The 15,475-nt window shown below is 44.0% G+C and overlaps 1 protein-coding gene across 1 annotated transcript; it reads right to left on the reverse strand.

Annotated features, from left to right (window-relative positions):
• Positions 1-5,956: 5,956 nt before the first annotated feature.
• On the reverse strand, positions 5,957-6,853 carry LOC143825429 (vomeronasal type-2 receptor 26-like). Its single transcript, XM_077313460.1, has one exon. The coding sequence runs from the start codon at positions 6,851-6,853 to the stop codon at positions 5,957-5,959; it is 897 nt and encodes a 298-aa protein (XP_077169575.1).
• Positions 6,854-15,475: the final 8,622 nt, after the last annotated feature.

Here is a 15,475-nt window from a genome sequence, read left to right on the forward strand (position 1 = left end):
GGCTGATAAAAGTTGTGAGGAATCGGAAAGGGGTCATCAGATATGTCACAATGAATGGAAGACATCCGACACACTACATGACAGGGCGGCACCATCAGAAGCAGCATCAGTACCAGCAGAATCTCAATGACAAGACTTCCCTTCCAGCGGCAGAAAACGGCTTTCCCATCCGCCATATTATAGCACATTAGTTTTGCCACTTCATTCCTCATGTGACTGATGACTCTTTTGGTTGCTTGTTTTAAAAACGTTCATAGAAGGAAATGGCTTCTTGCTGCTCCTGAATTAGAAGGCATAGCATATTCAGAACATTGTATTGTATTGTAATACCAAATAGATCAATATATGGAAAAAGAATATGGCCCAGTTTATGACCCAGAATATGCTCAGTTTATGACCCAATGGGATATTTTTACGCTTAGTATTGTAGATAATAAGTTTTTCACTTTTTGGATGATCTGCTGAAACCTTTAATCTAAAATTCTATGAATTATTTGGTTCTCATCTACACCACTCTTTGAAATGGACCCTACATTGGAACGAAACAAATCTCAAAGCAAATTCAATAGTGAGATTTTACTTCTCTAAGGGAGGCCAAAATCTCCCCGCCGCTATTAAAATTTTCCAATCTATGCTGATCCCAAAACTTTTCTATGGCATATCAGTATGGGGTATACACCTCCCTGTAGGAGTAGAGAGGCTGCAATCTGCCTTTCTTCATCAATTATTGGGTCTTTCCAAATGCATTTCTGCCTCCACAATATACTTGGAGACTGGCGTCACCCAACTGGCCTCCCTAGCCTGGCTCCGTATCTTTAAATACTGGCTCTGCCTGAACTTTAGAGCCCAAGCTGGGAGCTTAGTCTATCTTATGTTGTTTGATAAGTTTCTATCACCCTGGTTTGTGAAGATTAACATCAAACTACAGTATTTAGGACTGCCTATTGAACTCTTGGAAAACCTTGAAGAGAACGAAGCTTACGACACCATCAGGCAACGAATCTTGGACATTGACTATCAGAACACTATCGCAGGAGCACGCAGAACATGCTCTCCCATCTTTTTTGATATCTATCCCCATCAAGAAGGATCCCGGAGTACTTTACATCTTTAAAATTGTCTTCCCTGAAGCGATTTTTTATGCTAGCAAGGCTAAACCTCCTACCAGCGGCAGTGACTAGATGTCGATATGCTAAAATCCGATATGCCGAAAGACTCTGCTCATGTCCCGCCAAGAAACCTGAGTCAATGGCGCTCGTTCTCCTCCTTTGTGAGCAACACAACCATCTTAGAGAACACTGCATATATCCTCTTATGCGAGCGAGCAAGATTCACGGTCCCTCAACAGTAGTGCACTCTTTTTTACTGGATCACAATCCTCAAGTAACTGAAGGCATTGCAAAATTCCTCCACATTTTGCTATCATGCCAATAAAGGTATTTGACTTGATTTGAATTATTATTCATAACATAGTATTGTATTGAGGTACCAAATAGATCAATATATGGAAAAAGAATATAAAGAGATTTAAACATTTCTGCTCATTTTATGACTCAAGGGATAAATGTTACCATCAGTATTGTGGATAATACATTTTTCACTTCTTGGATGATCTACTCATCCCTTTCACCAAGAATTCTATGTATTATTTGGTTCTCATCTATACTAGTAAATTTCAGTTTTCCTGAAATTTGACTAGTGGCTTTTGCAAGTGGAGAAATTGGGGGCACTCCACCAACAGGTGACATAAGGTGTCAGCAACACCACATCCATGAAGACATTCATCCAAAAGAAGCCTTCTGGATATATTGGTAGGAAAGGATATTCAGCCACGCTAAAATAAAGTCTCTTCTTAGAAAACTAATATTTCCAAATATACAGGAAAAGATCCATATACAGAGAGGGTTCCTCAGGACACTGAACTCAGTATGTGTATATCTATGTCCTCCATTCTCTGCATTATTTGACTCTTGATTGTTCTCAGGCAACTAGTAGATGGATCCCTGCAAGGACCCCTGCCAGAAGAAGAAGAAGGAGAATTGATTCTTATATGCTGCTTTTCTCTACCCGAAGTAGTCTCAAAGCAGCTTACAGTCACCTTCGCTTTCCTCTCCCCACAACAGACACCCTGTGAGGTGGGTGAGGCTCAGAGAGCCCTGATATTACTTGTCAGAACAGCTTTATCAGTACTGTGGCAAGCCAAAGGTCACCCAGCTGGCTGCACATGGGGGAGTGCAGAATTGAATTTGGCTCACCAGATTAGAAGTCCACACTCCTAACCACTACACCAAATTGGCTCTCAATTTTAAAAGTGATTTGAAAAACCACACTCTATGAGGACAACAACTGAAGGAAACCTACCATAAAATGGACAGGGAAAGGGCAATAGAGGCAGTCATCCAAATCCTCTTTCATTCGAGTTGCAGATCTGATTCATGTCATCAATTGTACATCTTAAATGCCTTCAGGAACTCCATCAAACATGATGAAGTAACCGGTCATTTTGACAATTTGGCTAGAGATAATTGGAAACCACTGAGGACTGCTTCAGGTCCTCACACCTGCTACCCAGTAAACTAGGAGTGTGGAGACAAGAATTTGTTGTCTCCAAAGTTCTAACAGGCCACCTGATTCCTTTGTTTTGCTAAAGTTCTTAAAAAACTCTCCTGGTCTTGCAGATTCTGACAAAATTGGGGCCTGCAGAAGTTTGGCTTCTGCTTTTCTTTGTGATTGTCCGTGTGTGTGATGAACAAAAAATAATGGATGTGATAAACCACATCCTTTTCAACGGGTAGCACCCAGACACCCTTCTCTTAAAGTACTAGACCCAACATGTATGAGCAGAAATCAATGATTCTAATGCTACCACTAATTTGTCCATGCATCAGTAATTTCACATCAGAGTATGTATGCCATGTATTTCATAAAATTTTCATCCTGCAGGTTCCTTTGGAATATTAGCTCAGGATGGTGAGCTTAGCTACAAATAGGCTGCCATGGGTGATGAAGCCATGTACATAATATCAGGGAGTGGGGCTATACCTAACTCTGAAAGTAGGTCTTCAGAATTTTGGGCAGAACCCCTGTATAACTGGATCCTCATCTTTCCTAATTCTGTAGACATGTAATATAAACTTATGCTAAGGAAAAGGCGGAGGGGGGGTAATATTTCTTCTTTGGGCAATCCTTTTACATATTCTCCTTTCAGTGATATACAGTAAGGAAGTGATTCTGGCCAGATTTTGAGAGGAGCATTAATTGGTTTTGAATCATGAATAGAAGTTAATGTGGTGATATTATTATTAACTTCCAGCTTTAATACATGAGTTGTTATAGAATTCTCAGCTAATTGCATTAATCAATTAAGCTGTGCAGCCCAACTGTGATTGGTCAGTACTGATTCCCACAGTCTTTTTAGAATATCAGTCTGCTACTGGCACAGGTATATTTCATAAGGCCTCTGTCAACGTGCTGTCATGAATATTAAAGACTCAATATTAAAGTTCTAGCCCACTTTCTAAAATATATATAGAAGGCACCAGGAAAGTTTTCAGTTCGCAACTTTGTTCAGATGGGCGACATGATCCAAAACGTTGAAAATAATATAATTATTATGAACTAGTAATTAAGCCCGCTGGAGCTGCAATACAGCGGGCACTAGCTGTTTGTCCTGCCCCCCCCCCCCGGCACTGCGGCCTACCCGAGTGATCGTTGTCCGTGGTGGGAGCCGCGCTGGCGGTAGCGGTGGCGGGGTATCCTCCGTCTTCGGCGGGTGTGACTCCGGTCGCGGTTTCCGCGGCGGCGCTGCCGCTGCGCTGTTGGGCGGCGGCTGTTGTGCTGTCGGGCAGCGGCCAGACGTGTCGGAGGCGCTTCACGGCAGTTGTGTTGCTGGGCAGCAGCTTCGGCGGCTGTTGTGCTGTTGGGCAGCGGCCTGACGCGGCGAGAGGCACTTTGCGCCTCTCGCCGCATCAGGCCACCGGCCAGGGAGCCCCCACCAGCCACTCTCCGCGCACCTGCATCAACAGGCTCTTTAGTTCCTCTTCGCTTTCTGCCATTAGAGTGGTATCATCTGCATATCTGAGGTTGTTGATATTTCTCCCTGCAATATTGATCCCAATTTGTGACTCATCTAACTCCGCCTTTCTCAAGATGTGCTCCGCATACAAGTTAAATAGGCAAGGCGACAGTATACAGCCTTACCAAACTCCTTTCTCAATTTTGAACCAATCAGTGATTCCGTGTTCAGTTCTCACTGTTGCTTCTTGCCCTGAATATATGTTTCTCAGGAGACAGATAAGATGCTCTGGTATTCCCATCTCTTTAAGAACTTGCCTCAATTTGTTATGCTCCACACAATCAAAGGTTTTAGCATAATCAATGAAACAGATGTACTTCTGGAACTCCCTAGCTTTCTCCATGATCCAGCGTATGTTGGCTATTTGATCTCTAGTTCCTCTGCCTCTTTGAAATCCTGCCTGTACTTCAGGAAGTTCTCAGTCCACATATTGCTGGAGCCTAGCTTGTAGGATTTTGAGCATAACTTTGCTAGCATGATAAATGAGTACAATGGTGTGGTAGTTTGAACGTTCTTTGGCATTGCCCAGAAAGGACATTGCCAATTGGATTGGAATGTAAACTGACCTTTTCCAATCCTGTGGCCAGTTTTGAGTTTTCCAGATTTGCAGCACTTTTACTGTATCGTCTTTTAAGATTTTAAACCAGGAAATAATGATAGGCAAATAAAAGATTCTGCAAATGTCACAGACTGATTTCCTTGATAGACCTGCAAAGAACCCTATTCAGGAGCCCTTTGGTGACAATACAGATCTGCTCAGTAAACTAACCAAATACTTGAGCAGACAGGCTAGCCTCATTGAGATTCCCTTGGAAATGTTATCAATAGTGCAAGAATTGGTGTTCAACAACTTCAGTTTTCCTAGCATTTAGGAGGGAAAGTGTAAAATGGGCTCCACTAGATACAAAGGAGTTGATTTCCTTTGTATCTTCTTCCACTGCTGGTTCATGATGACATTACAACATCAAGACAAGTGTATCTGACATTTCAATTTCCTTCTTGCCAGTGGCCTTTTTCTTCCTCTGGGATCCTGTTGCCTTCTCTCAGTTCTTTATCTCCCTCTCCTGCCAAAGAAGTAGGGTGGACTGAACAAGGAAAGGGGCAAAGAGGCAGACAGAAATCCCTGACCTCTGAGGAGTGGCTAAAAATGACCAAGCCCATGGAGGAAAGGGACTCAGGCTATGGGGGAACTTGGGGTGGGGTCAATAGTAATTTACCAGTGAGCCCAAGAGGTGGCACAGAGACAGGACTATTCTTCTTGGGAGTCTGACCCTTCCTTTGAGGAGACAAGCAGTGCAGACTATCCACGTTTTGGCAGTTCATGAAAGGATACATTTTGATGAAACAAAATATAGTGGAAGGGTTGTCATAGAATACTGTACATGAAACTGTCAAAAACCATCAATACCAAAACAATGAATAACAATGTATCATTTTCCTATGCACTAAGTTCCTAATAATTTACATACATGAGCTCTTGAGTTATTAAAGTACACAGCTTCAGGCACTTGGCATGGACTGCAAGATGGAGCTCTTCCACCAGCTTTGTGGTTGAAGCTATGGCATGGAACATCAGATGGGCCCCCCAGAAGAGATCACCACCAGCCTGGCCATCAATCTTGGTGGACTGCTGGCATTTGGAGTAACCTATGGTGCACTGGAAGGCAGTCTTTATGCTTGTGGTGTATGGAGACCGGTAAATACATCTTTAAAATAGGGATATTAAAATGTGTATGTTTTTATGTGGTGTTTTTATTTTTTAACTTGACACGAGATGGATTCCAAGAAGCAGCAGAAAATAAATTTAATAACACCAACAAAAACAATAATCATCAACATACAGCCCAATTTTGAGTTTCAAGACCTAAATGGCAGAGAATGTCAGACTTTCCTGATTATCTGCTCTCGAATGTTCATTCCTGGTTTCAAGAAAATGATGTAGCATTTTGGGAAAAAGATGCAAATCAGTAAGCCAGCACCAGAGGACAAAATGGAGAAGATTTCCACAGCCACCATGAATTTTCCTTTAGAGCTCAAGTAAGCTGGAATAAAAGAAAACCAAACACTGCAGAAGACCAACATACTGAAAGTGATGAACTTGGCTTCGTTAAAACTGTCAGGTAACTTCCTGGCAAAAAAAGCCACTGTGAAGCTGACACTGGCCAGAAAGCCCAAATAACCAAGGACCAAGTAAAACATGGTAGCAGAACCCTCATTACATTCCAGGATGATTGTCTTGGCTTGTGAATGCATATTCATTTGAGGGAAGGGAGGGGAAATACAAATCCAAACAGTACAAATCACTACTTGAATTAAGGAGCCAGAAAGAACAATGGAATAGGCCAGATTTTTACCCACCCATCTCCTCATGTGGGACCCTGGTTTGGTAGCCATGAAGGCCAGGACCACAGTGATGGTTTTGGCTAAGACAGTACAAAGAGCCACACAGAAGATGAGGCCAAAACTTGTTTGCCGCAGGAGGCAAGTCACTTTTCCTGGCTCTCCAATGAACAGCATGGAGCTGAGAAAGCAAAGCAGGAGGGAGAGGAGGAGAATGTAGGTGAGGCTCCGGTTGTTGGCTTTAACAATGGGACTGTCCTTGTATTTCATGAAGGTTCCTAGCACAAAAACTGTGACCAGAGAGAAAGATATAGACAAGGTGACAAAATTGATCCCTAAAGTCTCTTCATAGGACAGGTAGGTTGGGATCTTGGGAAGGCATTCATGATGATCTTTGCTTGGATAGTGGTCATCTAGACATCTGACACAGGCATCCATATCTGAAGGAATCAAAAGAGCTGTTTCGGTATTTCAAGGTTGTAAATAATATTGAAGTGGCAATCATAGACATGAGGTAGAAATTAATGCTCTCCCTTCCTTTTCCTCCATCTGCATCCCCTCAATACATATACGTCAATGGTTTGAAATCATTGTATTGCTAATGGGTTTGTTGGCTGACTAGGTATTGGGACTGTCAGACACTGTATGCACAGGAAAGATGTCTTTCTTTTCATCATTTCTCTTGTCCTGAGGACTGCATTTTAAAAAGGGATATTCATTCCGCCATATTAAAAAAATAGAAAAAAACATTTCAAAATTTGGTTTTTATGAGAAATGTATAATGTTGTGAATGTACTGATTTTATTTATTTATTTTATTTTATTTATATTTAGAATGGGATATCAATCACCTCCCAGACTTCAATGTCTGAAATAAAGAGGATTTATTTTGCTTTCTAGAATTCTACATAATCTGGATAAGGATTCAGCTCCCTTCTGTTTCTTCCTAATACAGCTGTGTTATATGTGATGCCCTTGAGTGGTGGACCAGTCAGATAGCTTATCAAAAAGCCATGCATTGCTTGGAAGAATCTACCTTTCTTCTTTGCCCCCTTACCCAGAGCATCATCTGTAATCTCTCGGGGAGTGGTATCTATAATTGGATAAGGGCTAAGTGGGCAGAGAGTGGGTGGGGCCGGTCCAGATGAGGACCCAAATGGAAGGCATTTCGTGCCTTATGCTTGTACCCTCACCAGGACAGATCATAGTTCCAGCCAGTCGGGAGGCATGAAACCAAAGTTCTGACAGGGCCAAAGTTTTGACAGGGCCCGCCCACCCAGCTCAGCCAGGGGCAATCTGGAGACATTGCGGACAATCTGCCCCTGATCACCACAGGGGGAGAAGGTCAGTAGGGATGCCCAAGGGGAATGAGAATAGAGGCTTGGACAGGCTGTGCCACCCCTTTTTGCCCCACTGCAGCCCTAACTGTCATGTCCCACTGTAACTTCCCTCACTTTGCCTCAGAACACTGACAGAGATGGCAGGAGGTTGGTGAGTGTGCTCCCTTCCCCCCTCCCTTCAGGCCTGCTTGGAAGGAGCCTCTGAAAGCCCCTGACTGAGGGGTGGGAGGCTTTTCCGAGAGCAATGCAGGGGAGCCTGAGGGCATGGGTGTGGGCCTTCCTTTTGAGGGGGGGGACTTTCCACTTCTGCCAAAAAGTTGGCTGACAGGGAGGTCACAGAAAAGCCTCTTCTCACTTAAAATACTGATCGAATCCAGGGCAAATCATTCAAAATTACAGTAATCCAGGTCTATGCCCCAACCTCTGCTACTGAAGAGGAAGAAGTTGACCAGTTCTATGAAGCCCTACAACACCTTCTAGAAGCAATGCCAAAAAATGATGTGGTTATCATCATGGGGGATTGGAATGCTAAAGGAGGAAGCCAAAAGATAACCGGGATAACAGGCCTTGGAGTACAAAATTAAGCAAGGCACAGGCTGGTATAATTATGTCAAGAGAATACAATGGTCACAGCAAACACTCTTTTCCAACAACCCAAAAGACAACTCTACACATGGATAACACCAGACGGTCAACACAGAAATCAGATTGGCTATGTGATCTGGAGCCAAAGATGAAGAATTTCTATACAGTCAGTAAAAACAAGACCAGGAGCCGATTGTGGATCAGACATTAGCTTCTTGTTGCAAAGAAGAAGAAGAAGAAGAAGAAGAGTTGGTTCTTATATGCCGCTTTTCCCTACCCAAAGGAGGTTCAAAGCGGCTTACAGTCGCCTTCCCATTCCTCTCCCCACAACAGACACCCTGTGGGGTGGGTGAGGCTGAGAGAGCCCTGATATCACTGCTCGGTCAGAACAGTTTTATCAGTGCCGTGGCGAGCCCAAGGTCACCCAGCTGGTTGCATGTGGGGGAGTGCAGAATCGAACCCAGCATGCCAGATTAGAAGTCCGCACTCCTAACCACTACACCAAAATTTAGGCTTAAATTGAAGAAAGTAGGGAAAAGCACTAGGCCACTCAGGTATGAACTAAATCATATCCCCAACGAATATAAAGTAGAGGTGACAAATAGATTTAAGGAATTAGATCTGATAGACAGTGCCTGAAGATTTATGGATGGAGGTTTGCAACATTGTACACGAGGCAGCAACTAAAATCATCCCAAAGAAAAAGAAATGCAAGTAAGCAAAATGGCTATGTGAGGAAGCTTTACAAATAGCTGAGGACAGAAGGGAAGTAAAAGGCAAGGGAGAAAGAGAACGATACACCCAATTGAATGCAGAATTCCAGAGAATAGCTAGAAGAGATAAGAATGCCTTCTTAAATGAACAGTACAAACAAATAGAAGAAAACAATAGAATAGGGAGCACCGGAGATCTCTTCAAGAAAATGGGATATATGAAGAGAACATTTCATGCATAGATGGGTATACTAAAGGACCAAAATGGGAGGGACCTAATAGACGAAGAAGAGATTTAAAAATGGTGGCAAAATTATAAAGAAGAACTATACAAGAGCCAACTTAACATCCGGGATAACCACGATGGACCTGGATGCAGTACAAGTGCTACACTCAATATGCCAGCAAATTTGGAAAACTCAGCAGTGGCCACAGGATTGGAAAAGGTCAGTTTACATTCCAATCCCAAAGAAGGGCAATGCCAAAGAATGTTCAAACTACCACACCATTGCACTCATTTATCATGCTAGCAGAGTTATGCTCAAACTCCTACAAGCTAGGCTCCAGCAATATGTGGACCGAGAACTTCCAGAAGTACAGACAGGATTTCGAAGAGGCAGAGGAACTAGAGATCAAATTGCCAACATACGCTGGATCATGGAGAAAGCTAGGGAGTTCCAGAAGAACATTTACTTCTGCTTCATTGACTATGCTAAAGCCTTTGATTGTGTGGAGCACAACAAATTGTGGCAAGTTCTTAAAGAGATGGGAATATCAGAGCATCTTATTTCTCTCTTGAAAAACATATATTCAGGGCAAGAAGCAACAGTGAGAACCAGGCGTGGAATCACTGATTGGTTCAAAATTGAGAAAGGAGTTTGGCAAGGCTGTATACTGTCGCCTTACCTATTTAACTTGTATGTGGAGCTCATCATGAAAAAGGCGGGGTTAGATGAGTCACAAATTGGGATTAAGATTGCAGGGAGAAAGATCAACAACCTCAGATATGGAGATGATACCACTCTAATGGCAGAAAGTGAAGAGGAACTAAAGAGCCTGTTGATGCGGGTGAAAGAGGAGAGTGCAAATGTTGGCTTGAAAGTCAACATCAAGAAAATGAAGATCATGGCATCCGGCCCTCTCAATTCCTGGCAAATAGATGGGGAAGAAATGGAGGTAGTGACAGATTTTATTTTCCTGGGCTCCAAGATCACTGCAGATGGGGACTGCAGCAAAGACTTTAAAAGACGCTTGCTCCTGCAGAGGAAAGGTATGGCAAAACTAGACAGCATCCTAAAGAGCAGAGACATCACCCTGCCAACAAAAGTGCATCTAGTCAAGGCTATGGTCTTCCCAGTTGCAATGTATGGCTCTGCAAGTCGGACCATAAGGAAGGCCGAGTGTCAAAGGATTGAGGCTTTTAAACTCTGGTGCTGGAGAAGACTTTTGCGAGTCTCTTGGACTGCAGGGCGAACAAACTGGTCAGTCCTAGAGGAGATCAGCCCTGACTGCTCCTTAGAAGGCCAGATCCTGAAGATGAAACTCAAATACTTTGGCCACCTCATGAGAAGGAAGGACTACCTGGAGAAGAGCCTAATGCTGGGAGCGATTGAGGGCAAAAGAAGAAGGGGATGACAGAGAAGCAGTTGGTACAAGTTTAAATGGACTCCGGGGAATGGTAGAGGACAGGAAGGCCTGGAGGATCATTGTCCATGGGGTCGCAATGGGTCGGACATGACTTCGCACCTAACAATCTGTACACCGCCTGTGGCGCTGCGGGCGCCACAGACTAAATAAAAGAGTAAGGGGTTGTGGGGAGGAGTTAGGGCGGGACCAGTCCGGGATAAAAACCTGGAGGCGTCCAATCAGGAGCTGCTTCGCGGCTCCTGATTGGGCCCCTCCAAGTGCCACTCGAGGGCCAAGTGGCCAATTGGGAGGCGAGCTATGCACGCCTCCCTATTAGCCACTTGGCCCACCCTGGGGTGGCCACCCACATCCGCCATTTCCCCACTTGCCGCTGAGCTGGACGCATCTCCAGCAGGACCAGCGCCTCCTCCTGTCGCCAGCGGCCCGCATAGGGCCACCAGCAGCCCGCCTTGCCGCCCTCCCAACCGGCTTCTTCTCGCCCGCCGACACACTCGGCTGCCGCCCACCCGCCGCCACTTTCACCTGCCCCAGTGGCCCTGATGCGAGCCGCGCCGCCGCCACCGCAAAGCGCCTCCCGACGCCTCAGCCCGCCGCACAAGCCGCCGCCGCTGCCGCACGAGACCCGGGAGCCCTCCGGCAGCCTCGCTCCCTTCCCCAGGCCGGGAATCGCTCCCAACAGCCGCTGCAGCCGCCGCACGAGGCCCGGGAGACGCCCGGCAGCCGCGGGGAGAAGCCCAACTGGTGCCACGCCCTGAAACGACTTCACCGATCTGGAGCTGCACCACCTCGACACCAGCCGCCCGGTGAGTGAGAGGGGCCAGCAGTGCTCTGCGCGGCTGCCAGGCGCTCCCTGCGGCGAGAGGCTAGCGCCCATTGTATTTAGACATACAATGGGCTTTTTACAAGTAATATATATATAAGCTATTTTTCCCGTGACTTTAACCTTGTCCATGTTCCCAGAATCTGGGACATGACCATGCTTAATTCTGCTTCATAGAAAGCTGTGTTTTCTTGTCTCCGGTTATTTTTCCTGTTCTACCAGAATGTTTCACAACACGCCTCTTACCTTTCTGCTCAGAAATCATCCCTTCTGGACAGGGCATACAATCATAGCAGCAAAATTTACTTCCCTCCTTCTTTGTCTTGCTGAAGCCAGGCTGGCATGGGCCATTGCAGACAGAAATGGGAAGCACCTGTCCATAAACAGAAAGGGAGGCTAGCACAAAGTCATTTTCCACTTATAATTGGTGGTCTGCCATGCAATTTTTAGGGAGAGGGGGAAGAAATTACACCTGAGAAATCAAATTAGCATTTTGTAATAATAATACAAATGTAATAATAATACAAAATGAGCCTTCGGGGAGGGCGGTATATAAATGTGAATAAATAAAATTTAATAATAAGAAGAGTTGGTTCTTATATGCCGCTTTTCTCTACCCGAAGGTGGCTCAAAGTAGCTTACATTCACCTTCCCTTTGCTCTCCCCACAACAGGCACCCTGTGAGGGAGGTGAGGCTGAGAGAGCCCTGATATCACGGCTTGGTCAGAACAGCTTTATCAATGCCATTGTGAGTTCAAGGTCACGCAGCTGGTTGCATGTGGGGGAGTGGAGTATTAAATCTGGCTAGCCAGATTAGAAGTCTTCACTCCTAACCACTATAGCAGGTTTTCTGTCCTATCAACATTGCTCTTTTTTTTTTCAACTACGAGGGGGCAGAAATGTGGAGAATTAAGATACGCAACACAGGGGTAGTAATGATCAAAATTGTCTACTTCCATCATGACCTAGAAAGTAGATATATAAATGAAAATAAGCTCTAGTAACGTTATCCACCCCTTGATATTGCTCATTTAAATGTGGCTTTGGATCACACAGGAGCAGAGGGGCTCAAAACAAACTGGTGGTTTATCCAATTTGGACAACATAATACCTCACATTTGGAAGCCCTGCGGTTTTCAGTAAATTTGTTCTTGGGTTTTGGTAGAAGTATCTGCAGGATGCACCAACCAATAAGATACCCTGCACCTGAGAAACTGCTAGTGCAGGATAGTTTCTTAGAGTAGCTATATTTATCATGGCTTTTAACTCCTAACTAGGGAATGGAACAAACCAGTTCCTAACTTGAAATTCATTATAGTTTTGGCTGGGTCATCTCCTTCAAACCCATTTTCAGAGAAGCTGCCCCTTGAACATTTCCAGGACTTTCTGTGCGGTTGGGCTTGGGGTCTGGATCTTTTAATCCTAGATGCTAAGCAGGGCAGTCTGCCTCTCATTTGCTAGTTTTGAATGACTCTGAGCTATTAGAAGTCACCCATTTTGATCCTCCCCCATTTTGGGCTGACAACACGTGGATGAGCATGCCCTGCTATCAGGCTAAAAGAGCTGAAGAACGCCAATAAGACTCATGCACCTCACAGCTGCCATCCCCAGTCTTCAGCAAGCCATTTTGCTCCCTCCTCCATTACAAATGGCCGAAAGTCAACTCGCACCCTTAAATGACTCGCAGTCATTTGAGGGTGAACACTGCAATCTGTGTGTGCAAAACTAGAGTGCTGAAATGGCTTGGAGCTATTTTGGGCTGATAACGGGGAGTACACAACACTCCACAGTCACCTCAAAATGGCTGCAAGTTATTTCAGACTTCCAGTTTGCTTCCCCCTCCTCCTAAACTGGACATCCTGAACCAGATGAGTTTGATCCATAAAGGGGGGCTGGGTCATGTGGGTTTAGGTATTTCATTCAGGAATCCCAAAACTGTAATCTGAACTAGAATTTTCTGCTTCTTGAAGAAAATAATAGAAAGAGGCACGTGGTGAAAACAAGGTGGATTATAACATTTTTCCCCAAGACGGGGATTGGCTTGCTCACAAAAGAAGGAATTGAGTTGAGAATATCTAACACCCGTCTCTTTTTCTCACCTGGTTAAAGCTTCTGTGCCACACAATTTCATCATCTACTAGAGTCAGCTCTTTGCCTGAAGGGGCCTGAGGATCCAGTTGTCCCACTTTTACTCTTACAAAGGACCCATTTGAAAAGGTAACCCAATTGGTAACATCAAAAACAGAAACTAATTCTCTATCTTGATCAAACTGTATCATTTCTCCAACAGTATTGTTGAATAAGATTCTCCGTAAAAACTTGTGTAACTAGAGTCAAAAAGAAAAGAAAACACAAGGAACAATTCTAATTCTGTGAAATTTGCCATGAGATAAAAAATGATTTAGACAACACACACATAAACCAAGAGAAAGAGTTTTCAAAAGATGAAAGCATTTATTATGTTGGGGGCAAAACTGAATGTGTGAAGTGGAAAGGAACCAGAAGAATTCCAGTTATCTGTGATGACCAGTTTGAATCATTGCTATACCTGCCATGGCTGTATATTCTGGACATCCAGCCCCCCATCTTCTACCAGGATTCTGCGTTTGGATCCATGTTTGTGGATATACTCCAAAGCATGGGCTACAGCATAGATTGCATTGTAGACATTATAGCTGTGGCCAGTCATCTGCATTTCAAACAAAGGGCCAGGGAGTCTCTCCAGTTTCTCCTCACCACTGCAGATTTTCTTGATATTGTCCTGTTCATGTTTCCATGAACACCTGAATGCTTGCTCCCAAAAGTTCTGAATGAAACCATCTCCTGCAGCCCAGGACGGTCTTATTGTTTGAAGGTATTCTTGGAATCCCGGGGGCTGATTAGAATGGACTGTAAAGGACAGGGCACCATGGAGGGAGTCTGTATCTAAAACTATTTGGACAGATAATGACTCAAAGTCCCAGTGTGATGTAACTATCCACACTTTATGCAGAGGAGGCAATAAAGTGAAAGATGCCAGATAAAAAGAGATCCTTAGAGCCATGATGGTTGGAGGTTCTCCATGCACAAAAAATACATTGGTTTTTGACTCCATAACTACTGTGTACCATTCAGCCTGTTCTACAACCATCTCCACCATCTCTTGTAGGTAAGTCAGCTTTGGGACTTTGTGTGTAAATGCAAAACAAACACGATTCTCAGAGAGGATAGGTAATATCCTTTGCAAAAACTGGTTTCCATTGTCATCATCCATAGCCAAGAGCCCAATCCAAGTCCATCTAAAATGATGAAGTAACTGTACAACTCCCCTGTACTGATAGGTGTCATCAGGCACCATCTGATATAGGGAAGAAAATGGTTGTTTGTCACCCTTTGAAAGGGAAAAGGACCCAAACGTGAGCTGAAAAATAAAACATACACTGTTATGTTTAAAAATATTCATTACATCAGAATATTCTGTGATTTGCTAGTATTGGGAAGCCTGTGTACCCCTCATGCTGATAGCTTACTTGAGGAGTCTTGTAGATGTTCAGAATGGAGGCTATCTGAGCAGAGGTTTCAGACAAAAGCCCTCCAATGACAGCTATGCCTTTTTGCTGGTTATCACAGCTGAAGTTAGGGACCAGTTTCTGCTGTGTAGAAAGTAAGCTGAGGGTAGCTTTAAAAGTCATCCTTCCAAGGTTGTAGCTGTTGATGATGTAGAGCCCCAGACTGATGTTTGGTAAGAAGTTGGGATTTTCATTGAGCTCTTTTATAGCAAATGCCAAGGCCAAAATGTGCTGGTAGTTTTTTGTTATTGACCTGCAAAGAGATATTTAGGAAGGCAATCAAAATTGCATTTATAAATTCAAATCTCCAAAATAAATTTCCAGTTTATGAATGGTTTTCTTTAGTGATGTCTTTAGTAAGTGTTTGACGTATGTAAATATAAAATATAAGATATAGATTTTAAACTG

Source organism: Paroedura picta, chromosome 16, assembly GCF_049243985.1.
Source record: "Paroedura picta isolate Pp20150507F chromosome 16, Ppicta_v3.0, whole genome shotgun sequence".
Classification (NCBI taxonomy): Eukaryota; Metazoa; Chordata; class Lepidosauria; order Squamata; family Gekkonidae; genus Paroedura; species Paroedura picta.

What these genes read in the sequence shown, in the direction of transcription:
- LOC143825429 (XM_077313460.1), bottom strand. Translation starts at nt 6,853, where the DNA reads ATGGATGCCTGTGTCAGATGTCTAGATGACCACTATCCAAGCAAAGAT.